The following is a 25426-nucleotide window of genomic DNA, read 5'->3' on the forward strand; positions in this document are numbered from 1 at the left end:
CAGTGTAGGCAGTGAGGAGAAATCATTTTTTCCACTCCAAGTGTGCAGATGAGAACAAATCTCCGTTTTCTTTTAAGGATTGAGTTACTTTTCCTTCCTTTTTTTCTTCCCCTTCCCCTATCCATTTTTCAGGCTTTCTGACTGAAAAGGCTTTTGGCCTGAAACAGACAAGGATGAACAGTCTGTAAACAACTGTTTCTTTAAACTTTGAACTCCTTCATGGATTCTGGAGAAAAGATCTGCCTGTTTATCCTGTCTAATGTAGTACCACTCTTTAACTCTTATGTTTAGAAATAGTTATTAAAATCTGTGTTATTGGTTTGCCAACAATTCTTCCCCTCCCTTGATTTCCCCCTTTTCCCCCCCCTCCCCTCCCACACACACACACACACACACAAAAGAAGGGGAGGGGAAAGGATGCAACTGTTGGAATAGACCACCTCTAAAGCAGTAATTTTGAAGATGTGGAGTATACTCACCTGAATAGCAGTAGATCTTCAATACTACTTGTGGAGCTCGGGCAGCTTTGGAAGCAACGAAAACATTGCAATTAAGATGCCAACATATATTGTGCAAACAAACCTTTCATTATCACACCTGCATCTCTAACATTTTGGGGGGAATTCTCAAATTACACCAATTTAGATATATACATATGCAGGCATTACTGTGCTGTACTTGTGTGCTTTGTCTTATTTCTCCAGAGCTGTTGCTCTTTTTTTAAAAAGTTCTGCTTCCTGATTTTGGGGGGAGAGGGGAAGGCAAAACCATGATTTAATGGCTTTAACAACATAAACAGCACATTCATAATTTGAGAATAAAATTCCCCCCCCCCCCCCCCCCCCCCCCCCAGGACACAGGAAAAATTACTTTTCTTTCTCATTCCCGATGAAGCTGAGATTGTAACAAGGTCATGACAATTACATGTTTAAAATCTGAAGTTACTAGCTGCCTCCTTGTATGTACTGAAATGGTTCCATGCTTTTGGACTGAATTTTTTTTTTAAATACATTAATTTTTTTAAAGTTTTGAATAAAATGGAAAAGCCTTTAAAATGATCCAGACTGTGAGAAACTTACTTTGAAGCTGGTTTAATCTAGAGATGGGTATTAGTGTTTTTTAAGTACAAACACCTGGTAATTAAAGCAAAACTGTAATAAGCTATGGAGTCAAGCAGTAGGCCCTTCTGAAGTCTGTTGACATTCATTCATGTTTTTTATTTCATGTGTGAGTTCCCTTCTCCACTTCTCCTTTACTTTTTATCCTGTTTCCCTTGGAACAACAACAACAAATTTAATAAAAATAGTTGGAGTCCGAAATGACGTTTTTTTAGCTGATTATAGACATTAAAAGATTTAAGGCTAGAGAGAAAAAAAATAGATAAGCTGATTTGCTCAAACTAGCAAATACATAAACTAGATAGGAGCTGCTCCAGATTATGTGGAAAGATATAGCACAGCTACCTCTGGCCCATTACTGAATTTAATTCTTTAAGTTAACAGCTATTTAGGGACAAATTTTTTGATCCCAAGGCGTTGTGCATTCAGAAGATCACCAGCCCAATCCCTGTACTTGGAGATGCAGTGAATATGGAAGAGTCTGCTGCATACCTAACTGGTTCCCTTCACACTACAAGATTTTCTGGCTGACTTTTCTGATAGAATAGAAGCACATAGCAGGGAGCTGTGTCAGTATTTATTTTTCATGTCATCTTGTTCTATTAAGTATTTTTGGCTTAACTTCCACTTTAAACTATGATAAAACCCAGTCCAAATCGATTTTGGTTGCTGGTTTATAGACATGTGACTCAAAAGTCGTTTTTTTTAGAGCAATCACAGAATATTGGAGTTGGAATGGACCCACGAGGATCATTGAGTCCGATTTCTGTCTCTCTAAAGGACCATCAAAAAAGAAAAGAAAGGAGAGGACCATAGAGAAAATTTCAGCTCTTTAAAAACAAAAACAAACAAACAAACAAAAAACCACAACTTTTTTTCCATTTAAACTATACTTTCCAGAGACTTTCTGGATCCTGTGTAATCAAAAATGACCCAACCCACAGCTGTAGAACGTTCTACTTAAATGTAGTACCTCAGCATCACTTAAGAGTTACTAGGTCTTGTCATAGAAGTAAAAATGTGAAGCTAGCACTTTCCCTACTGTTTTCCTGTATTTTTGTAGCTGTTACTGCCTGTATAACTTCTATTAGAAGGGTTTAAAACACATACAAAGATTAAAGCAACTGGCTTGAAGTATTTATCTTAATTGTGAGGTGATTGTTACATGTTTGTAAGTAGGTATGGAAATCTTACAAGTTTAATGCTTGAATTATCAAATTAGAATATATTCCAGGGGCAGCCTGTGTGGTAAAAAGATCCACCTTTGTATAATGGGTGTTCCAGGAGGTCCTATGTTACATTTAGAGCTGCAGTGTGCTCACTCATCTTAGAAGCTTACCATGTTTCTGTCAGGCTGGTAGTGTAGATGGTTTAGGAAATGCTTTGGAAAAAGGAATCTAGATATGCAAAAATAATGCTTTTATAAAACTTGATGTAGGCTGCTGTTTATGTTGAAAGCACTAGATGAAAGACTAACCGGTATGAATGGGATCTATGCTCTGAAGCTTTGGTGATGCATTAAATGTTAGTGAGGTGAATGAATCGTCAAGTCTGAGAGGAGAAACTTCACTTGTGATTTTCACAGCAACTTGAAATACTAGATTTATGGTGTGTTTTGAGACCGTGTAGCTACTAAGTTTTTTGGTTTTGTTGTTTTTGTTTTTAAATTAACTTTTTAATGACTTTTTCACCCCCCAAATAGGAGGGAAGGACAGAAGAAGTGGCCTCATTCTGACAATTCCATTATGCCTTGAGCAGACGAGTATGGATGAGCTGAGTGTCACGCTAGACTACCTGCTAAGCATTCCAAGGTGATTTCAAAGGTGTTTGGCTCAGGGCTATGTGCTTTTCCAGTGATAGGAGGGGTCTCTTGTTGTTTTTCATTTTTTTTTCAATTTGACTTTCAATACAAAATAAATATTATGTAAGTGTTTAAAATGTGATACAATTTGATTTAATTAGAAACATATGTTTGAAAAAAAAAACATCTACTAAGGCTTGTCAAAGTTCTTTCATTCTGTATATCTGGCTTTGGTTGTGTTGTTTTTTTTTGGTTTGTTTTCCTTATGTATTTCCTCACTCCTTTCTTTGTATATCTTTGGTTATTTATTTCTAATGACAGTACATTTCTAATGACAGTACATTTGAATTGTGTTCTAAATTGAGCCACCATTGAAATTCTTAAGCTTACAAAGGTAGCATTGCAGTTGCTGAATTTACCCACCGTAAATTTTCTCCTCTTTTTTTATTTTGTTATATGCATACTCTCGGTAATCTCTAGAGCTTAACCATGCGCTGAGTTTAAAAATAGATGAAATCTCACTGAAGTTAATGAGTTTATGGAAATGTTTAAAGTTAATACCGCTTAAATGTGTTGAATTATGACTTGAGTGTTGTTCGGTCCTCACTGTAAAATAATTTTTATGTTCTGCTCATACAACTCTGTAAATTTATGACAGTTTTTGGCCCTAGCTTAGCTGCATTTTGTTTCTTAAAATGTAGAGACTGGTCTTTATAGTTGCTTTGTATTTATCTAAAAGGAAAGAAGCCCATCAACTAAATATTTGTTTGTATCCCTTTAAGTATGTTTTTTTTTTTTTTTTTGGAAATAAGAATAATTGAAGAATGTTTAGTGCACTTTGCTTATTGGAATCTACAAATGTGTTAAAAACATGGTTAAATAATCCAACTTCGTTTTGTAGTTAAGGCTGTTGGGGAAAAATAAAAAAGCTCTGGTTAGGGAGAGAGTGTCAAAGAATAAGCTCAGTGTGTTTACAGGTAAAACATCAAAATGTGTATGTTGAACAGCGTTTTAGCTGTGGAAGCCTTAGGGTTTTTCAAACAGCTTGTCTTTTTTTTAAAGTAATGAAAATCCCAAGTTGTCATCCATGCAAGTCATCTCATTGACTTAAGGACTTGGCCACGTTTATGGAACAGATGCAGGCATTGTTGTTCTCGCAAGCATTAATTATTCTGCAGTCTCATCCTGCTATATGTTTTTACATATATTAGTGTAAAAATAACTGTCTGAAAATTCAACCAAAGCACTCTTTGTACTCTGTACAAACTTGGAAATCTGTTTGAAAGAAAAGTTCAGTGTTGCCACTTTGAATGTTCTGTTTTTCAGTCGTGGAAAAAATGACCTCTCTTTTATGGTGGCAGTATGGAAAGATTGTTGTCAAAGTTCTATCTATAAAGTAACCTAATGTGTTCAACTTTGAATTTAGTTGTGCATTCTATATATTATAATTGTAACTGTTTTGTTTGAGAACCTGGTCACTAAAGAGACTGCACAATGCTTTTCTATCTTATGTAAATGTCATGGTTTTTTAATTACTTATAACTTTGCCAGATATCATTTCTCAGGTTGAAATTTTTCTATCTTACGTGGTAACTAATGTCAAAAAATACAAACACCTTTCCCTGACCTCTTCTGGCTGCTGCTGTGCTGATGGTCATATCCAGGGGTTGCTGCCACCTTTGAACTCTGAGCTGTTCTTGTTGGGCACCTTGCTACCTGCTTCAGTTAGGAATGAGCTGGCCATCTGCTTGTGTTAATGTACTGAGAGCAAGGAAAGTTTTCACTGTTTTTTTCTCATTCAGTACTTAAAAATTCAAAAGCTATTTCCACTTGTCTTTGCAACTGTTTTTTAAGCAGAGCTTTTGTATGTAGTATGCCTAGACTCAAACCTTCTTATTAGAAAAGAAGAGATGTTCGTTTAAAATATTGTTTTCTAGATCTGTAGGCAAAGCCTCTGTCCTTGTAGAGATTTTTTGTCTCTTCCCTGAACATTTAGACAACTTGTTCAGGGAAGAAATTCAGGGACGCTTAGATGACTTCCTGCTTGGACATGCATCAAATGATATATAGCTTTGTCCTCAAGTCTGCGCCAATTCACAGTGACCTCGTGAAAACTGGCATCCCTTTGCCTTTCATAGGAAAGTTTGATTTACAGTTTCATGTCTTTTTGAGGATTTTGTGAAGTTTATAGCAAAGTGGTGAAGTTTATGGTGTAGTTACGAAACCTTTTCAGAGATGCTAAAGTTTAAACAAATACTTTTTTTGTCATATCTATTATAATTTTTTAATAATTATTGTGCATCAATATTGAAAATTACTCCTAAGTGAGCAAACGTAAGTTTTGTAAATAGTATTTTCAGAAGTAAACTATATAGCTGTATTTTTCAGTATATTTAAATCCAAAGTCATTGTAGTCTGACACTTGATGATGATTTTTTTTACTTTTTCCTAAGCATTTTTCTTCTTTTTAGTGAAAAATGCAAAGCTAGAGGATTTACTGTGATTGTGGATGGTAGAAAATCTCAGTGGAACGTGGTGAAGACGGTTGTGTTAATGCTGCAGGTAAATCAATTTTTATACATTCATAGTTGACAGATTAGGTCTGTAGATGTAAACCTAGTAACAGTTTTACTGTAGAGGTAATAATTTCTTAATAGAGAAAGACAATTTATGGCCTTTTACAATCACAGAATATGTGCTCTGTACAGGAAGAAACAATCTGAAAAGGGAATGATTTCTTCCCTCAAGTGAGTGTCAAGTTCATTACCAGCTCAAAACATGAGTTTGTAGATCTTTTTCTAAAACAGAGTTTTAGTTTAAAGAATACAGAAGTATGCTCCTGTCAACAGCTATGAGTGGTAGCAATGTCTGCAGGGGACAGTTGGCACTGATAGTGCATCTAAGTAGGCTTTGATGCAATATGCTGTACTAATTGGCTTCCATTGGAATTGACTGTAGTAGTTGATTTTGTTATATGTAATAGTTCCAGTCAAATTATATCCTGGATGCTATTCAAAATAGAGAGGGGAAAAAGTGCAAATTCCTAGACAGAGAAGTTCATAATACATTATCTTATCTCTTCAGAATGGTGGGGTAATGAAAAAGTCTTATTTCTGCTAAACAGTGTAGGTTATTTTCTGGTCTCAGTGGTCAAAGAGAATGTAAGATACAGCACACTGAAACGGAGTAGAGAACTTGGACTTTCATACTGCAATTTTAGTTAAGCTAGTCATTCATGTTTTTCTGTATTAGTACGGCATGGTCTAGTGGTTGGACTTCAGGACTGGGAGTAAAGAGGTTAGATTTGCTTTTCAGTTCTGACACTTTTGCTATGCAGTTTAATGCAATCTAATATTAAGTATGATAGAGCCAACATGGGACACAGATGCAGAAAATTTTGTTTAATTTCTATCTGCAAATGTGAGTTTTTGAATAGATGGTGACACTCGAATGGAATTCAGTTCTGTGAAACAAGAAAGCTAAATCTTGAATGTTTTACTGGTTTCTTCCCCCTCTCACCCCAATTTGTTTTACAGAATGTTGTTCCAGCTGAAGTATCGCTTGTTTGTGTAGTAAAGCCAGATGAGTTTTGGGATAAGAAGGTTACACACTTCTGTTTTTGGAAAGAGAAAGATAGACTTGGCTTTGAGGTATGTAGAGTTTTGTCTTCTTCAGTCAGAAATACTATTTTTGGAATACTAGATAAATGGATGCAAATGAATGTCATCTTAAAATAGTTTTATTTTAGATGCTCAGTGTTTTTTTCCTAATAAACCACTGTTTTCATGTTTTCTACTTGAAAAGAATATTAAATATAGTAATTTCAAATTAGAAATCTTCTCCTCAGCAAGAGGATAAAACTGTATGATACATTTGGCTGATGTTTTGACAGAGAAATTGCTACAGTGTTTAGTGTGAATTTTGTTCATGACTTCTGTACGAGATTGTATAGTGTCACCAAATCAGTAGTTACCATTTTGCAGAACATCTTATTGCTGCTGAATGCCTCTCTCACCTTTGATTTTTTTCTGACATTAACAACAAAGGTTACAGGGTCTTTCAGCTTTCCAAAAACAAGCTGATAGTATTACCTCATGAGGCAGAGTGTGTACAAGAGATTAAAGCCTAATGTTATCAGTTCCATTTTTTATCTTTTTTATCTTTTTGGGAAGTTAATGGAAACTTCACTTTTCCCTATTTTTAGGAAATTACCCGTATCATTTATCTTTCCAACTGTTTTTGTAGCTAATTTGTTTGAACTATGACAGGTTTGCTGGGTTTGCCAAATACTAAAATGCCTGCTTGTTTTGTACAAGGCACTATGAAAGCATCTTTTTTTTTTTTTTTTTTTTTTTTTTTTTATGACAGAGTTTGAAAAGAAAAGATTTTTTGCAGCCTTATCTTACACTGGTAAATTCTCTCAGATTGTAAGATTATAATGTTCTTGAATACTCCTGTTGAAAAGTTATTCAGAGAAAATGAGACTTGGAAATTGGCAGCTAAAGGTTATGTAACTAATAAGTAATATAGTCCTGTATTAGGAAAGAGACTATCATCCAGATAAAACACTGTTAAGTTGTATGATTTTTGTTCTCGTAAGTCTTTTATTATCAGACTTTACATAGAATAAGTGGCTTCGTTTCTTTTTTTAGAAACAATTCCTGCATGTCAAAGTGGTGTGAAGGAGTGGAACAGATGGCATGGGTTCCTATTTTCAGTCAAGTAGCCAATCCCTTTATTTTTTCATTTTTTTTTTTCATTGCATTACTTCATTTTCATTCTTGTAATGTGCTTTAGAGCCTTATAAGTACCTACATCTTATAAGTCCTACATCTTTGTCTTCAGGATGTTTACCTTACAGAATAAGGTCATATTTTCAAGTAGTTCGTTAAAGACACTTTGAAAAGTAGCCCAAATACAATAGAGCAATGCAAAGAACCTTGGAAGACCTGTCTATATTTCAGACAGCTAGGTGTTTGTTAACAAAGGTAATAAGGTAATAAAGGTAATTAAGTGCCTGAAGTTAAGGGCTGGAAGTGGTTCCAACTGTGATAATATTGTGACTTAAGGTACAGTTGCATTCTCCTGGGTTTCACAGATTCTGTTTACCTTCACCTAAATCCCTTGAGGGGACTGGCAAGGGGGTGTAGTCAAGGTTTCTGTCTTGAAGTTCAGCAATTAGCAGCTCAGTCAGCATAGTCACAAACAAGATTACCAGAGCAAAAAGAGATGAGTAGGTGATATCCACCTATTATATGCTAGTCAATTGTTTGTGGCACGTCCAAGATGAGCATTAAAAAAGCAACTGAAACAACCATCTGTACTAAGAAGTTTATTATTTTAATGCTAGGGCACCAGAATTCATAGTTTTCATGGATTTTACAAAAACAGATATAGCAGTTATACATTTTTTAAATAATCAAAACGGCATTTATTTAAATGCATCTTTCTTCCTCTGCACATATCTTTTTCTTTTTTTTATTTTATTTTTTATTTAAACTGGAGCTGATGGGTCCTATGCTTTAAAAACCCATGCCAAATCAGAGAATTGTCTCTGTGGAGCTAGGGTACATAAGCCTGTGTTTAGTTCACTTTCTGAATTCAGTTCTAAAGAAAGGTATGTTGAAAAATACCAGGTTTTGTGTATCTATTAGTCTCTTCTCTAGGATGCAAAAAAGGTGATGTGTTATTGCTATGAGCCCAGAAGGGCAATGAGTAGGCAAAACTGTTTGTGCTGGAAAGTGAAGGAGAGGGTTATTGGGAGTGGAGCTGACATTCTGGTGGGTATCTAGGTTCTGCTTTCTGCTATTGGGTTTCTAGTATTCCAGATTTTCTGTATGATACTGGCCAGATAAATATTTAACTTGTATTTCTCTACCTTAATGCTTAATCAAATAGTGTTTCAAACAATGTTTATCATGAAACAGTAGGATTTTTGTTCTTAAGAGGAGAAGTCTTTTTCTTTACAATTGTGGCAGTGAATCACTGTCAGACCTGGTAGTTGGGTAGTTATGTTTAGTCTGTTTAAAGTGCCATAGTTATTCTTGAAAAACCACCAGGAGAGTAGTTGAATCCTTATTTCATTTTTCTGCAGGAGCTGAATTTGCTGAGGAATGAGCACAGCTAACTTGGGGGTGAGGGGGCAAAGATGAATCAGATTATTTGGAAAACAAGTAGGATTCATATTTGCTTTTCAAACAACAACAAAAAAGAAAAAAGAAAAACAAGAAACACATTACTGCTTTTTACACAAAGGCTGCCTTCAGCATATTGTGAAAAATGAAAATAGGAATTCTTTGGTTTAGATTTTTCCATGGGTTGAAGTGCAAAGTTATGCTCACAATCTCTGCCTTGTTCATTGAAGATTCCTCTGTGTTTTCCAAAGCTGTTTGGATATGTAAGCTGTAGGCATAATAGATCATCAAGAATCCATCCACTAAGAAAATGATTCTAATGGTGAATCACAGAATCTTAGAATATCCTGGGTTGGAATAGATTCACAAGGATCATCAAGTCCAACTCATAAGTGCATAGGACGTTACCAATGTTTGGTGATAATCAAACAGGCTGTGACAGGGGATGAGCTTTCTGGTCTTCTGAGTGTTTCCTGGCAGAATTTTTGGAACACGGACAAAAACCCCTCTACTTAGGCCTATTTGAATGGAATATGTCCAAAATTACCAACCTGTGGCCAGATAACTGATCAGCTTTTTGCATGCATTAATAATGTTCTTTTAAAATGAAATCATACATTTTAAGAATGATAGATTATTTTGATGTGCATTTATTAAAATTTGTAGTCGAGGCAATGGTGTTCTGTTCATCTTGAGTAAGTACCTTCATATACTTTTGGAGAAGCTACATTTGTAGTCAGCTACCTTGTAATATAACAAATTGGAACAGAGAAACGTTACCATACATATTTAAAATTCTGTGCGTAAGTGTTCTGGCTGTTGCATTTCTATCGCTTTCACATAACACCAAATAGCTATGTCTATTCTCTGGGAAATTCAGCGTGTTTTTAGATTTACAGTTTTATGTAAATGTCTTTTAGTAATAAGAATACTTTTTTTAAGGGATGACACCAACTATTCTTTTAAACTAAATCTAATTTTTAAGAACTCTAGCTTTTAAGAACTGAGATTAAAAGGGGTTAATCCCCTTACAGTGCTTCTATATCTGTTCCTCAGTATAATTTTTTTGCCCTGATGATAGGTATAGAATATTATTATTCAATTTGTTTAGATAATTTTCTTAATTTATCCCAGAACTGGAAAGTATTATTCATTGATATGAAGCTATGAAGATCAATACAGATACTTACTCCATTCAGAACATCATATCCTTGGATCACATTAGTTTAAATATTGTATTCTCGAGGAATATGTTTATGTTTTTTGAAATGTCACCATTTCATTTTAGATTCAGTAGCATAGCTGTTGTGATGTCATATGCTTGAGTTGCAAGTAACTTGTAACTGAAATTTTACACCAGCTTGTCTTCCAGTAGTTTTTGGTTTTGACTCTGTAAATGGCATTTGTATTAAGGAGCTTTTTTATTCCCTAAAGGAAGCTTACATGGATGTTTTTATCATTTGGGGGGTCCTTTTGCACATCCTATTGAATATTCAGAAGTTTCCTTTGCTGATTTTGACATCTGCCTCCATCTGGTTGCAGAAAATTGATGAAAACAGTTGGGGAAAAAAAAATGGAAATGACATAGAGGGAGAGGTCAGCTTTGTACAAACAGTATTCAGAGCTCTTGCATTATTAGAGATTAGTGTTAATGGCACCGTTGCATCAATCAAAATCATGCTACTAGAAAAAAGTTACTGTAGTGTCCAGAGGAATAAAATATAGCACTTGTACTTTTCCCCAAACAATTGTCTGTATTATTTCTGAAAAGGCTTTAACAATGTTTTGGCAGGCCAATATTGTCGATTAGAGTAGAACAATGATGAGAGGTGTTACCACTCTTACAGATTATAAAAAGAAGTGAGTACAGATGGTGATCAGTACCAAACAGGACACACTTGAAACCTGTTACCAGTCACCTTACTAGCTGTCACTTTGTCAGAAAGGGTGGGCCGAGTGGGAAAGGAAACAAAGACTTAAGGATTCAATACGTAGTACTTTTCCCAGTCTTTGAAAGATCCTGTCTTACCATCTGTACAGATGTATTCATTTTTCCCTTAGGAGATTTAAGCTGTTCACATTATAGTCTGCTGTCCAAAGGTTTTTGCTTGGGATTGAAAAAAAAAATTTCTAAAGCCAATATAATAAGATCACTTTGGAAAAGGAAAATCAGTCAAGTTGCAAGCAAACAGTGGGATACTTCTATTTTTATAACTGTAAATTGTCTTCGTTTATACCTGTGTCTTAACCAGTATTCAGAGCTGGCAATAGAGATAATAGCAATGGGAAGCCATCACAGAGAATGGCAGTCTTCACAGAGGAAAGAAATTAATGAAGATGTTCTTTGTGTTCTTTATGTTAAATTGTGAAATACAGATGCAAAGAGGATAGAACGCTAATTCATAAAGAAAAATAGTCAGAATGTGGTGATCTGCTATTAATTTTCACAGAAGGCCAAAGACTGTGATCAGATTTTGAAAAAGTTTTAGGGATCTGACATCAATAGTTTGTATGCTCTAAGTGCTGGCCTTACAGTAGAATTATCTAGAATAGTAAGTAAAGATAGTCTAAGACAATATTCTATTAGTGTGTCTTTGAGAAGGGTCTTATCTGTTTTACAACATCACACCTTCCAGTTTTCAACCTTTTTTTTTTTCTTTCCTCTTAGCCCATGTTCAAGTAGAGATCTGTGCTAGCTAACTAAAAGAGCAATTCAGAGAAAGTTACTAATGTAAAGCAAATGGAGGGAGTTAACATTAACACTGTCACTAGTCTAATTCAGTACAAGAGCTAAATTCTGTTGAGGAACCTCCCTTCTGCTTCTACTTCATTAAAATTTCAAATGATTGCTTTCCTTTTTTTGAAGTTTTCAAACAGGCTTACTGCAGTTGTCTGAAATAAGCCAATAACTCCGTTAGCTCAAAGTTTTTGAACTGTAGGGAATAAATGTTTTTTGGAGCAACAACATAAGTTACAACAAGACTTCTTATTGGAAGTTTTGTCATCTTCAAGATTTTGCTAATAAGATGCATGTGAAGTTTGTGTTCTTTGATCAAATCCTACTTGTGGGGGGTGGATGGGGAGAAAGATTTTTATCTCATGTTGCTAATATTTGTTACATGAAGGTTTTGCTTTGCTAGAAAAGATTTTTTTTTAATGTCTCCATGGAACAAGTTTGTAAAGTGTATCCCCTGGTCTTACCCCTCCTTTGAAGTATTTCAGTAAAATACTCACACATAAGCAGTCTCAGTGCAGTCCATCCTTTTATTGAGGCAGTTTTCTTTTTTTAGAAGTGATATTTCAGTGGTATGAACCAGCCACTTTATTTACATTTGTTTCACTTCTGAGATGTCCTGAATGAGTAAATTAATTTTATTTTTTTTTATTAACTAAGAGGCATGGAAACAGAATGTAAAAATTACTTAAACTATATGTTCAGCACATTTGTACAGTAAATAGTGGTGCTTAACTTGTGTGGCATAAAGGACTGCGAGAGTGTACTGCAAATATTTTTACTGCAAGAGAATACTGCAAACACTTCTAAGTACTTTGCAGCGTGATATCCTGCTACTAAGTTCACTAAAAATAGATCATGTGAAGTATGGCTTAAGATGCATCAGTTACCACAAAAACAGGCAGGAACTATGTTTATTTCTCCTGCTATACATAAACAAGCTGGTACAGGTGATTCTGGTAAAGGATTATGCATGAGATGTAAGCTGCATATCAAAACTACATGCCTGGTTTAGGTCCCAGTTAATTGCAACCAGTCATAATTGATATAAGTGTTTAGCAGTAAGAGGGTCCCTTCTTGTGAATCACAGAGAAGTTCTGTTCAGTACCTCTGGACACTTAGCACAACTTGTCAAGTACTTAAATATAAACATTGCCTACACCTGTACCTAAAATTTCTTCTATTGTTGCAGGTTATTCTGGTATCTGCTAACAAACTGACTCGGTATATTGAACCATGCCAACTAACAGAAGATTTTGGAGGAACTCTCACCTATGATCACATGGATTGGTTGAATAAGAGGCTGGTTAGTTTTCTCTTTCTTTCAAATGTCTCATTCTTGATCTATGAATTTTTATTTGTGTAGGAACTGCTCAGCACATAGATTTTTCGTATGCATAGAATTGCAGTTCAAATGGATGAATGTATGTAATTACTAACACTGGATTTTACTCAAGGGTAATTAAGCTAAAGTAATCAATTTATTGAATTAGCTTGTTCCTTACTGAAGCTCTTTTACACCATCAGAGCCTGAATGTATGGTATCGTGGCTGCAAAGGGAAACTTTTTGCCTACTCATAGGAGAAGTCCCAAGCAAGGAGGAAATATTTGGACTCTGCAGGTGTTTTAAAGTTTTCTTATTCCTCAGTTACTATGGACTGAGAGCCTGTATATATGCTGCCCTACACTGAAATCTCTGTCAGTGCTGTGGATACAGGGATGCAGTAAACATCTAGGAGCAAATACGCCCCTAAATCATTAATATACACAAATTGTTACAGCGACTGTAGGTGCACATAGCACTGCAGAATGTTTCTAATCAGTTCTCCACTGTTACTTGTTTTCCAGTTACTTGAATCTTCAATACAACATTTAATCTTGAAAGAAACTGTTCTCCTGTGCAATGTGTTCTTCAAATGTGTATCCCCCACTAGGGATCTATAGGTGGGATTCTGGACATAAATTCTCCACAATGCTTTCCAACTCCAACTGCCCAAAGCCTTCAAAAGTACCATGCAGCCAATCTCATAGCAGAACTTCCCCTGAAAAAATCTGAGGGCTATACCTTTTTCCCCATCTGGGTCTTAGTAAATTGAAATGCGGGTGTTCAGACCCAAGGGCAGAAGGACAATCTACTGTGCTGCTTTTTTCTGTTAGACTTTCACGAGGAGCAATATATGTGCATAGACTAGGGCAAGGCAGCTTGTTTCTGTTCTTCCTGAAACCAAGAGAGTCTGGACACATGTTGGGGCAGAGGGAGGGGAAGGGATATTGAATATCTTCGTCGTCTTTCATTTTTTTTTGTCTGGTATATACAAATGTGGCTTCTACTTACTTCTGACGTTCACAGAGTTCATAAGCACAGTATTTCCACTGTAGCTGGGACTTCTGTTTTAGTTCTGGGGATTTTTGTTTTATAAACCACTATCTTATAAATAAGCTTTTAAGAGCTGTCCACCTCTTGTCCTTCATGTTTTTTCCTGAAATTTAACTGGTCTTAAATTTCGTTAAATTTAAATTCTTAAAATCGGTTAAGGAAACTTCAGCTCTAGACCATGAATTAATAAATTATGAACACGAGAAAGACCTGAAAGTTACTGCCTATGTCAGTTCTGGTACCAGATCGTGTCTGGTTCTGTTAAAGCTCTGTTCTAGAGGAGTCATTTGAGCAGTACCCAATGTCTGACTAAACAGATCCTGCTATCTATATGTACTCCTACACTTGAAGCAACTGATTAGGAGCATTTTTTAATTCATAACTACTACTCCTTTTATATCAGTTATTTATTACACTATTGCTCTTATTTGTAGCAGTGAAAAACTGTCATCTTCACAAAGGTGGTTATTTTAATCCGTTCAAGCGAACTCTCAGATGTTTTTATAACATTCATTCAGAATTATTCTTAAGATTTACTTAAAGATTGAGGCTTAAATGAAATGGTGGAATATATATATCCATAAGGGCTTCCAGGTTTTGCAAAAATTAAAGATTTGTCAGTGTTTCAGAATTTATCCCTTTTTCATTATATTCAGTGTTCTATTTCTTATTTTCCTAAGGAATCTTAGCGCTCCTAAGTGTTCCATGAACAAATCTTTTTATTTTCAGCCATTTTTACTGTGCCATCTGAATGCTGGGCAATAATATAAAAGTTGAAGTATATTATCAGAACTAGCAGATAAATTTGTAGTGATGCCTTCAAATACTGTCACTTAAAATTGTTTTTCTAAATGTAAAACATGTTTTATTTAGGTATTTGAAAAATTCACAAAAGAATCAACATCCTTACTAGATGAGCTTGCTCTAATTAACAATGGAAGTGATAAAGGAACTCAAGAAAAAGAGAGGTGTGTGGTTAGCTTCTTGAAATTAATGTTTTTGATATAAAATTTCATTGGAATTCAAAATGATATTGAAAATGTAATAATGTCTTAAATGTCATACAAAATATGTAAGGAAGTTTTCAAAGTTTAAAATACAGACTACAGAATTTGTGATGTATGGATGCTCGCTTGGCTATTGACTGCATATAGCTGCACTTCTGATTTGATAAAAATGAGTACAAAAAGTGAGAATTTTATGACTGGCTGTTTTTGCTGATACTTAGAATCAAGATGGGGGAGAGGGATTTACTCCCAGTACTTTGCTTTCTAATAAGTAGTTGTGTAGCAGATGTAAACAGGCTCCAAAAGAAACTAAAGGACTATAAGATTTTTTTAACGTGTGTTACAGAACACATCTATACAATGTCAAAGGCAAGCTGATGTTTTTCAGTTATTTCCTATGACTTTGATAAATGATAGCTCTTTCTATAGGTTTACAAAGAGCTTGTTTAGTTAAGGAATTAGGCTGGGATGCAGGATATTTGTATTTCGTTTTATACTTTGTTGGAAGTCTCTTATGACAGACAGTGCACAAGCCGGTGGGGCTATGATCTTGTTCAGTTATCCTTGCTGGCAGGCCACATTTAAGTACAAAGCTGCTGCCTCTGTTACACAGTTCTGTAAACTATGAATGCAGCTGTTTGTCACTTGATCTGTTCTTTACCTATTTTGTAGTATGTAATGTATTAGTTCTTTAGGGTATGAAGGAAGGAGAGGTGTGGAGGAAAGTAACATACAGTCTCTTAATGCTTTGTGGTAGCTCCAGTGTTGGTTGAAGCCTTGTAGTGCTACTGTATTAGAAATGAATGATTAATAATGTGTTTATTACTTTATTCAAGATCAGTAGATTTGAACTTCCTTCCATCAGTTGATCCTGAGACGGTACTGCAGACAGGTAAGTTGAAAAATGATCATGTTGGTTAATAAAGTTCATTATTCATTTTCATGCCCCACATGAAAGCACAGAGGGCGTGATAACTATCTTAACAAACATCTCAATGTAATAAACTTATCAATTAATGTAATCTTTAGATTAAAAAAGAAATCTTAGGAAATACATGGAAGAACTCCAAATGATTTGTCTGTTTAAAATAGGTTTTAGTAGTGCTGATACCATCTTCATGGTGTTACCATAAATTAATAGGTTTAATTTGAGAATACATTGCTTCTAGATGAATCTAATATGTTGACCTTATGTAATGAATTAATCTCAGTAGCTACCAAATGGCTACAACACACATAGCATATTACACAACTCAGATAATTTGCATCAGCCTTGTTCTGAGTTGGCGATCTGTAAAAGTGAAACATAGTCTTCTGACTCTTCACTGCTTGGAATCTCCCCTGAACCTTAAACAATTACTTTTCTTTGAACAAATTTTTTTTCAGGTGGATTTCTTATTCACCATAAAGCACAGTGGCACTGTCGATTTGGAGTAGAAATTTGCTTAAAGATTTCTGCCTTTCTAGAGTGTTAAGTAATGAACCATGTTAAGATGGTGATCAGAGTCTGAGGAGTGCTCAGAATCCTTCTAGCCTCCTACAGTGCAATGTGTGAGTCATGTAATATATGCTACTGGGAACTGCTGGCTCTGCATGCACTCTGTGCTAAGTTTTAGCTTATTTAGATGTAGTAGAATATTGTTTGAGTTAAAAGGTGACATTGTAGTTCCTTTCTGGAGTCTTTAAAGCTTTTAAAATACAAAGTGTCTGTAGACAATGTCAGTATATTTTAGTCTGATTATATATTCTCCTCTAATGGTAAGATGTTTGGACAAAGCATTTCAATTTGTTGAATAGGTGGCTCCTAAGGAAGTTTGGAAACACTGTCTATTTTCTTAATTATTGCATAAAAAATTGTTGGAGCTTTTAAAATTTAGTAACTTTTGTCAAGTCATGGGAGTTCCCCACAGATAACTGTACTTTCTTTTTTTTTTTCTCAGTTCCACTATATTGAAAGTTAGATAATATATTTTTTTTCCCTGTTAGTTTTCTGTCTCATAAATGCAAATATGAACAAACCAAATGAAAAGAAGGAAAAATGGTAAGATTTGCTGGGGTGATGTTCTAAGGTTTTAAATAAAAGCCTTGCCTTCCATAATGTTAAGAACTGTTGCTTTCACAGGCTCCAAATCAAAATAAAAACTGCAGTTCTTAGTTTGATAAGAATCTAGTTTAAAAAAAAAAAAAAAAACTTTTTACCTTGAAAATATTAATTATTTACTGCTGAAAAAATACAGTAGAAATCAAAATTATCCTAGTATAACTGACTTGTAAAAACCTTATACTGCTTGCACTGCAGCTATCTGTGCCTTGTAGTGTTTTATAAGATGGAATAAAGGATGTTTATTTCCATAGCATGGCAAAATGTATTTGAATTCTTAAGCTACGTTCATCTCACAATCAGAAATGCAGAGTAATTTATAGTTGCTTGCTGCAATCTCCAAAGCCTTTGGCATTTTGATTGTCTAGACGATACTAGTTGAATTTAGAGTCTATTTTTCTGCATTTTTCTTGAGGTACTGTAATTACTATTCCGGTGTCATTTTTTTTTTTATTTGTTTGCTTGTTTTGGTGAACTGGCATGTTACCATTTTAAGGTCTGAATGGCTGATGTGGGTTTGGCAGATTTTTACTTGTATGCCAACGCTTCTTTACTGACCACTGTTTTATTTGTTAACTTGTTCATCGAGCTTTTGGGAGTACAAATAGGTTATCTGAGTTGACTAGTACATGTAGTATAGTATTTATATGCAGAAAATTTTACCACAACTTAGCAATAACTTACATTCATTGAACAGTTTAATTGGAAGAATAAATAGCCAACCATGCTATTTTCATATGTATGACAGTCTTTACACTGCTGGAATTCTGTACCATAATATGGTGTTTAAAAGCACAAATTAAAACATGAGGACAGCAAGAAAATATTTTTGATCAAAATACTTTGGATTCTTTTACACACTTTCGTAGAAACTTATGAGCATTTTATAAAATCTTGTCAGATAACAGAAGTGATATGTTTAATTTGTTAGTGCTTTTACATTGTTCATTTATTCTAAGAATACAAATGGTATGAGAGAAATACTTTGGATGCTACACGATATTTTGAAGTAAAAAAGAATACTTACAGTTGTTTCTGACTCAGCATTGTGCTTTGCAAGTGTTTTCTTATGTTAATGTTATTGTCAGTGAATGTTAAATTCATGGTATCTCTGTTATATGTCTTATATATACCACCTTTCTGCCCTATTTTATGACTGGTACAGCCCCACAGACTGCCCTGTGCTCTGCATGTTAATAAAATTACATCATTAAATGTGCACAATGTATGAAAGATTAGCTACAGAAATGTACTGCTGGGTGGTCTAAAAATACATATGCTGACTCGTCATTGTGTGCTTTTTTTGTATCCAAATTAACCATACCATTATACATTCTTTTAAAGGCCATGAGTTGCTATCTGAGCTACAACAGCGTCGATTTAATGGTTCAGATGGAGGAGTATCATGGTCTCCAATGGATGATGAACTACTTGCTCAGCCACAAGTCATGAAGCTACTAGACTCACTCCGAGAGCAATATACCCGCTACCAGGAAGTTTGTAGGCAACGTAGCAAGAGAACTCAACTAGAGGAGATTCAGCAGAAGGTAATGCAGGTAAGGACGAAATTGTTCTTGAATAAGGTGGGGAAGAAGGCTTGAGCTCAAATCCCAGACTGTGTTCTCTGCAAAACTAAGAATCAAATGAGGAGCTTCTTGCTATTGTTCGTGATTCTTTTCACTCCTGAAACTGCAGCATGCTAGTTTGACTGGATGTTTTATATTTTGGCTACTAGGAGGGACTTTCTAAACGTTCCTCTGATACATGGAGGGGGTAAGAATGCAGAGCTCAGCTCAACCTGCTTTCACCCCCACGTTGAATAACCTGCACATTGTCCCTTTGTTGTCTACTGTGGCAATGTATTCTTACGTTGTTAGAGGGTAGAAACCTGACATGTTAGCAAAAGAAAGAACATTGACAAATGAGACACAGATGACTGTAGTTTTGCTTGAGTTGGAAAACTTCCCTGACACATTGTCTGTTACTGTTACTGAAAGTTACTGAAAGTTCCGATTACTGAAGGTAAGCCATGATTCCTTTACTTGTCTAACACTGTATTTTGAGGTTACTCTGACCAGAATGAACAGAAATCATGCTAATCAATTGTGTGTTAAAGGTCATAATGAATTGATCTGGTCCTTTGGAAACAGGCTTGTAATTGGCACTTCCAATATTTTATCATCATAGTCTTAATAGAGATAAATTAATTCAATTTCTTTGATTTCTTTCTCAAGTGTTCGTTACTTGAAATTAGATTTATGTTTTTAAGTTTCTGTGAAGCTTGACTATGGAGAAAATTGAATGGATAATGCTTTTAACCTTTACACACTGACATTTCTAAAGCACGGCGAGTGCAAATCAAGTACTGACACTTCAGTGTTCCAGGTATGGGAAGATAAAAACTAATCAATCTTGGTTTTATTTCTAGGAGTAAAAATATTAACCTACTGAGAGGAATCTTTTTCACTTGTGTAGTCATTCAGATAATAATTTTTTTTTAAAAAAAAAAGCAAACTTCTGATATTTTGAGTTGGAAATTCAAAAAATATATGCAAAGATTTCATCCTTCGTACTGTATAGAACACATTAGCATGGCAGTGTATACATGTATAATGGGGTGATGTGAATTTTATTCCCTGTGGTAAAGTTATAGTGGCTGAACAAGATGTGCTGATTGAAAAAATAAATTTATAACTAGCTTGGCCAACTGCCATTATTAATGCATTTAAATAACTTGTTTACTGTGGCATCAGCCTCATTTTGCAATATTTTTATTAGAAATAGTCTTTTCTTTGCTCTGTCTACAGTACGGATGCTGCATAATAAGTGAACTGAGTCTCAGTACACAGCACGAATGTGCTTTAATATTTTACTGAATCAATCTATTTTATAAAGTGCATTTTAAAGCTTTCTAAATGCTATACAAACAAAAAATTACTAAATCTATAAGCTGATGTAGTTTCTTTTTGGCTTGTGGGGAAAAATTGATCTAATAGAGAAAAGTAAAGAAGGTAATGATGGACTGTTGGAGGTAAACTGAAGTGGAATTTATTTTGTCAAAACAAACAACTTATGGTATAACATGCAGTATTTTCAGTTGGAATGAGTGTGTGCAGAGAAAAGTTACTTGCTGTGTTGCTAATTTTTTCTGTTTTGATTTCCTGTTATTTTCATTGCAATTGCATCTCTAGTCATTAACATATGTTTTACAAAAATAACATTGCTGCCTTCCTCCAGCTCCTTTGGTGACTTTTCTCAGATCAAATATTTTTCACACAAGGAAAAATCAAGAACAGTAGGGTCTTAATATGACAACCGAGGGTTACTAGAAGTGATAAAAGTAGGGAAACCCCAGGATGCTTTTGGAACAAATATGGTGTGTTCTGAAATGGTGCTGCTTATAGGAAGGAGGCTGGGGGGGAAACCACAGACAAAATGACTAAACATGAAGTGAATTGAGTTACCTTCGGTAAGGATGATGGCATTTCTTTCCTACTGTTACAAAGTGGCCTAGCAGCACTAGAAAAATTGCCCGGTTGTCTTCTGGGTGTGTTTCATTTGTCTTTATAGTTACGGTGTTGCACTGTTACTGTATTTTTCCTGAAAAACTTTGGATCTGTTCTGTTGTCTTTGTTTAAACAAAAGATGCAGCAAAAATGCATAGAATCATGGAATCATTAAAGCTGGAAAAGACCTCCAAGGTCATCTGGTCCAACCATCCTCCTTCCACTAACATTACCCACTAAACCATGTCCCTAAATGCCACATCCAACCTTTGCTTAAAGACCCCCAGGGACGGTGACTCCAACACCTCCCTGGGCAACCCATTCCAAAGCCTAACCAAAGAAGCTGGCTTCCAATGCTCTTTCATTAAAGTTCAAAATATGGGGGTATTCATAGATTTCAGTAGGACTCGGATAGAGGACTCAGTAAGAGTCCTGAAGTAAGACTCTGTAAGAGATTTTCTTTAGGTTTCATTATGGCTGTCTACATCCTGGAAATTTAAAGCTTTATTTTCCCTTAAGGTATAATCTGGTAATTCAGATGTGTATAAATTGAGATGCTCTGCTTTAATTTAAATAATAGCAAAAATGAGAATAGTTTTTAATAATAATAATAATAAAATCTCATGTCATAATCCAAAACTCTATCACCAGGACCCTGCAGAGTTCTGCCAGGGCAGATCCAATAAGATGATGCCATTAAAACTCTGTAAGAGGCTTCTGTAGTTTGAATGGAGCAAGTTGAACAAAATAAACATATAAAATACTAAAGGTATAAATTTTAATTTCGGAATAAATACATATCATGCACTTGTGTGTTAAGATATTCAACAAAATAGGGAGAAAACTCTCAGATGTGAGGTTGAATACAGCTGTACATTGTAATTCAGTTAAAAAAAAAAAAGTCTTGTTTAAGTGTTCTTATCAAGAAAATCGTGTTTTAACTCGTTATAGACAGATACAAAGTGACACCAATCTTTGCTAGATCCCACATGCTTTTATGGAGATGACAGGCTAAGGTTAATGAAAAGTAACTTCTACATAGTGCTTTTGAAGATATGAATGGATACAGCAAGATAACTTCCATAGATTATATATTTCTGCTTATGTTAGAATTATTTTTATCCTAGTTTTCATGTAATTGATCTGCTATTTGTTCTTTGTCATCTTTATCTTATTTACAGGTAGTCAATTGGCTTGAAGGACCTGGATCAGAACAGCTAAGGACCCAGTGGGGAATAGGTGACTCAATTAGAGCTTCACAAGCATTGCAACAGAAGCATGAAGAGATTGAGAGTCAGCACAGTGTGAGACTTCCACTGTCCTTTTCAAGTAGCAAAACAGTTTTAAGTGCTTGTCGTTACATGCAATGTTTTTTGGTTAGAGTACCTAGAAATTTTGGATAGTGAATGATCTTACGGTTTACTATCTAAGCAATGTAGGAATTTATGTTCACTGTATGAAGATGTTATTTATTTTATTTTCCAGTGTGGAAAAATAATGATTTCTATTAATGTTTTTTTATTTTATTTTATTTTATTTTATTTTATTTTATTTTATTTTATTTTATTTTATTTTATTTTATTTTATTTTATTTTATTTTATTTTATTTTATTTTATTTTATTTTATTTTATTTTATTTTATTTTATTTTATTTTATTTATTATGGTAGAGCATTTTTTTTAAGGTTTCACATAGAACAGGTGGAGTGAATTTTTGTTTTCTTCCCTGCCTCTGGTTGGGCAGGCAAGGGCTGAAAAATCCTATACTTCTTGGGTGAATAAGTTAATAAATTTCTTTATTAAACTACGTTTACCAGAAGCTGAAACTGGCTTAATGCTTTCATTGATCAAGATTTAAAATATACCTTTTGCTCATCATGAAATATTTAAGAAACTGTTTTGTAGGTGTACTGAATGTCTTTGCTTCTAAGTTCCAAGGCTGCCTAAGGTTCAGTAATTTTTTTCCATTTATTATTAATAATTATAACTTATTATTAAACTTTAATTTAATAATTTAATAATAATAATAATTTATTATTGAACCAGGATGTGAATTTTCAGTGTTCTCAAAAGGCGAGAACACGCCCACAGTGGATTTCCTCTTGTCTGACTTTTTGAATGTAGCCACTGAAAACTAAGCCCACTTTTCCGAAGTTCCCTTTACAGCCGAGGAATAAAAAATCACGGTTGGACTACAGCTTTTCCAATTTAGAGGAGAATAAAAAAAGCACACTGTAGTCTGAGAAACTGTGCCCTAGACTACATTGCTTCTGTTGGCTACATCCTTTACTATGCTTTTGTTGCTCAGATGAAGGTGCATTGTAGGTATTCGTCTGTTTTGGTCAAGTGATCTCATCTCCTTTATGTTTTCATTGCTTTAAGCTCTTTGAGCAATGTTCTATGTTGAAAAACAGTATCTTCTGAAGTTTAAACCATCTTATACTTAGAATCCTAATTAAAAAAAAAAAAAAAATCTACTGCATTCTTTATTGACAAAAGTAATTGTGAAAACCTTTTAAACATACTAGCACTTCAGACTAACAAGTTAGTATAGACTTTGTTCTCACTGTCTGTAGCATAGAGAACTATGTTTTAGCTGTGGCTAAATACAGTCTTTGAAGTCAGTGAAATCCCAGTGAAGTTTACAGTATGACCTATAGCTTGCTCATCACTGTAAGGCACGGAAAATGCCAAACATTTCCTGGTTCTCTTGTTGTGGCAGGATTTTGTAGAAACAGAAAAGTTATTTTCCATTTTTATACCAACACTAATTATTAGGATTCCCATTTATAAATTAAAACAATTTTTTGAAAACAGCAATGGAATGTGGTTGGCCTTTTTCTCTCATTTCTAAACATCTCACAATAGCTGAGTATTTTCTCTCCTAAAATTGATTTGACAGCTTGTTTTCTTTTTCATTCATCTCTCTCATTTATTGCTGATTATATTGCTTGTATTTTAAAGACAATTCCAAAGATGCAAACAAGATTTGTTACCTTGTTAGACTTGTTATCAAAGTAGCCTTTTCTGCTTCATTTTACTTTGAAAGTGGAAAAAAAAAAAAAAAAAAGGTATTTGTTTGTTTTGTTTGGGGGTTTCCCAATTTCCTGTCTGTTTTATTGATGGGCTCTATACTTGAGCTGTTATTTTTGAATGAGTGTTGGCCTTTTTTTACATGGTTGAGGTGTCATGAACATCTTCAATATGTCCCTCGTGGAAAATATCAGAAATACACATTTTATATTTATTTTATATTATATTTTATTTTCTATCCATTTTAATTATATTATAAATATTATATAATTATAAGTATTATATAATTATTAATTATTTATATTATAAACCATATTGTATGGTTTACCAGTCTCTTAATTGCACTGATAGCTTACTGAAAATCAATTACTGCAATCATTTTACTTTCTTTAATGATGAAAATAAATTGTTGACCTAGATTTTTTGTTTGACTTGCAATGCTATGTTTGATTTGTCATGCTTGGTAAGCTTGATTTGTACGTTCAATATCTAAAGGTAATAACAAGTGTTGTGTAAACTGAGTTTAATGAGCTTGTGTATTTATGTATCAATAGCACAAGTGTGATGATGGAAGATTTTTCACTAGCTGGCTCTTTTGGGGTAGATGAAAGATTTATTCTGCTCTTAAAATTTTAGTTGATTGCTAATTTAACTTTTTTGTGACTTTTTTTTCCTAATTGCATCTTATATTCTTTCTTCCTGTGAGCAGATGGTAGAGAAAGCTTTGGGTGAAAAGAAAAAAAAAACAAACAACAAGAACATGAATATTTATATTCTGTATTTTACATGCTTTGTAAATAAATGAAGCAAAAGCAGAAGGCATAACTTAAAAAAGAAAAAAAAAAAATCCTCACTGGAGATTGACAAGAATACTAATTCATTCAGATATTTTAGGCCAATAGATGGTGCTGTTCAATGTTGTTAGAAATACATAGGGCATTTGAATGTCATTTTACTGTCGGCTAAAATAAAAGCTTCCAGGCAAATGTTTTATTTTTCAGGCATCTAAATAATGCAAGATGTGAATGTGATCTTGACGTATCAAGTAATTTCTAAATCTCCCAGAATTGTTAAATATTTGAAGTACTTTCTTTTGCAAATATACCACCATGACAACATTAACTCCTGTGTATGCATTCAGTAATCAAAGCACTTGAAAATGAAGTTTTCAAGTTTTCTGCGCATTTTGAATTGAGTAGTATAAAGCTTTCCTTAAATAAGGAAGAAGGGTCATTTGGAAGTTCCAATATACAGAAAGCCCATTGTATTTAAAAGATGATGATTACTTTCACTTTGTGAACAGTAGTAGTTTTTTTCTAAAGGTTTAGGAAAATTACTGCTGGTTTCAATTGTGTCACTGAAAGTAACAGATAGATAGTCTTTTGAACACCCTTTGGAATGCTTTACTACTTGTCAAAAATTGCTTTATTCAATAGAGCACTATAGACATGTAAGTATTAGAAGTTTGTTTAAAAATGGTAGAATTCTTCTGTTGGTTCAGTAAAGTAGTTCGAGTGGGAGTTTGTGCTGGGAGATAGTAATTATGCTGCTTATGGTTTGTTATCTTCCCAACTTTCTATACCATTTTTTTTATATTGCAGTATATGTGTTATTTA

At 34.3% G+C, this 25426-nt stretch overlaps 1 protein-coding gene across 1 annotated transcript in view; it reads left to right on the forward strand.

Annotated features, from left to right (window-relative positions):
• Window positions 1-25426, forward strand: part of SESTD1 (SEC14 and spectrin domain containing 1) — a 54809-nt gene that overhangs the window by 16644 nt on the left and 12739 nt on the right. Inside the window, exons 3-10 of the mRNA XM_032189602.1 lie at window positions 2821-2929; window positions 5391-5481; window positions 6456-6569; window positions 12980-13093; window positions 15038-15132; window positions 16008-16063; window positions 18617-18828; window positions 21960-22082. Coding sequence (XP_032045493.1) covers window positions 2821-2929; window positions 5391-5481; window positions 6456-6569; window positions 12980-13093; window positions 15038-15132; window positions 16008-16063; window positions 18617-18828; window positions 21960-22082 — 914 coding nt within the window. The remainder of the gene's footprint in view (window positions 1-2820; window positions 2930-5390; window positions 5482-6455; window positions 6570-12979; window positions 13094-15037; window positions 15133-16007; window positions 16064-18616; window positions 18829-21959; window positions 22083-25426) is intronic.

This window comes from Aythya fuligula, chromosome 6 (assembly GCF_009819795.1).
Source record: "Aythya fuligula isolate bAytFul2 chromosome 6, bAytFul2.pri, whole genome shotgun sequence".
Lineage (NCBI taxonomy): Eukaryota > Metazoa > Chordata > Aves > Anseriformes > Anatidae > Aythya > Aythya fuligula.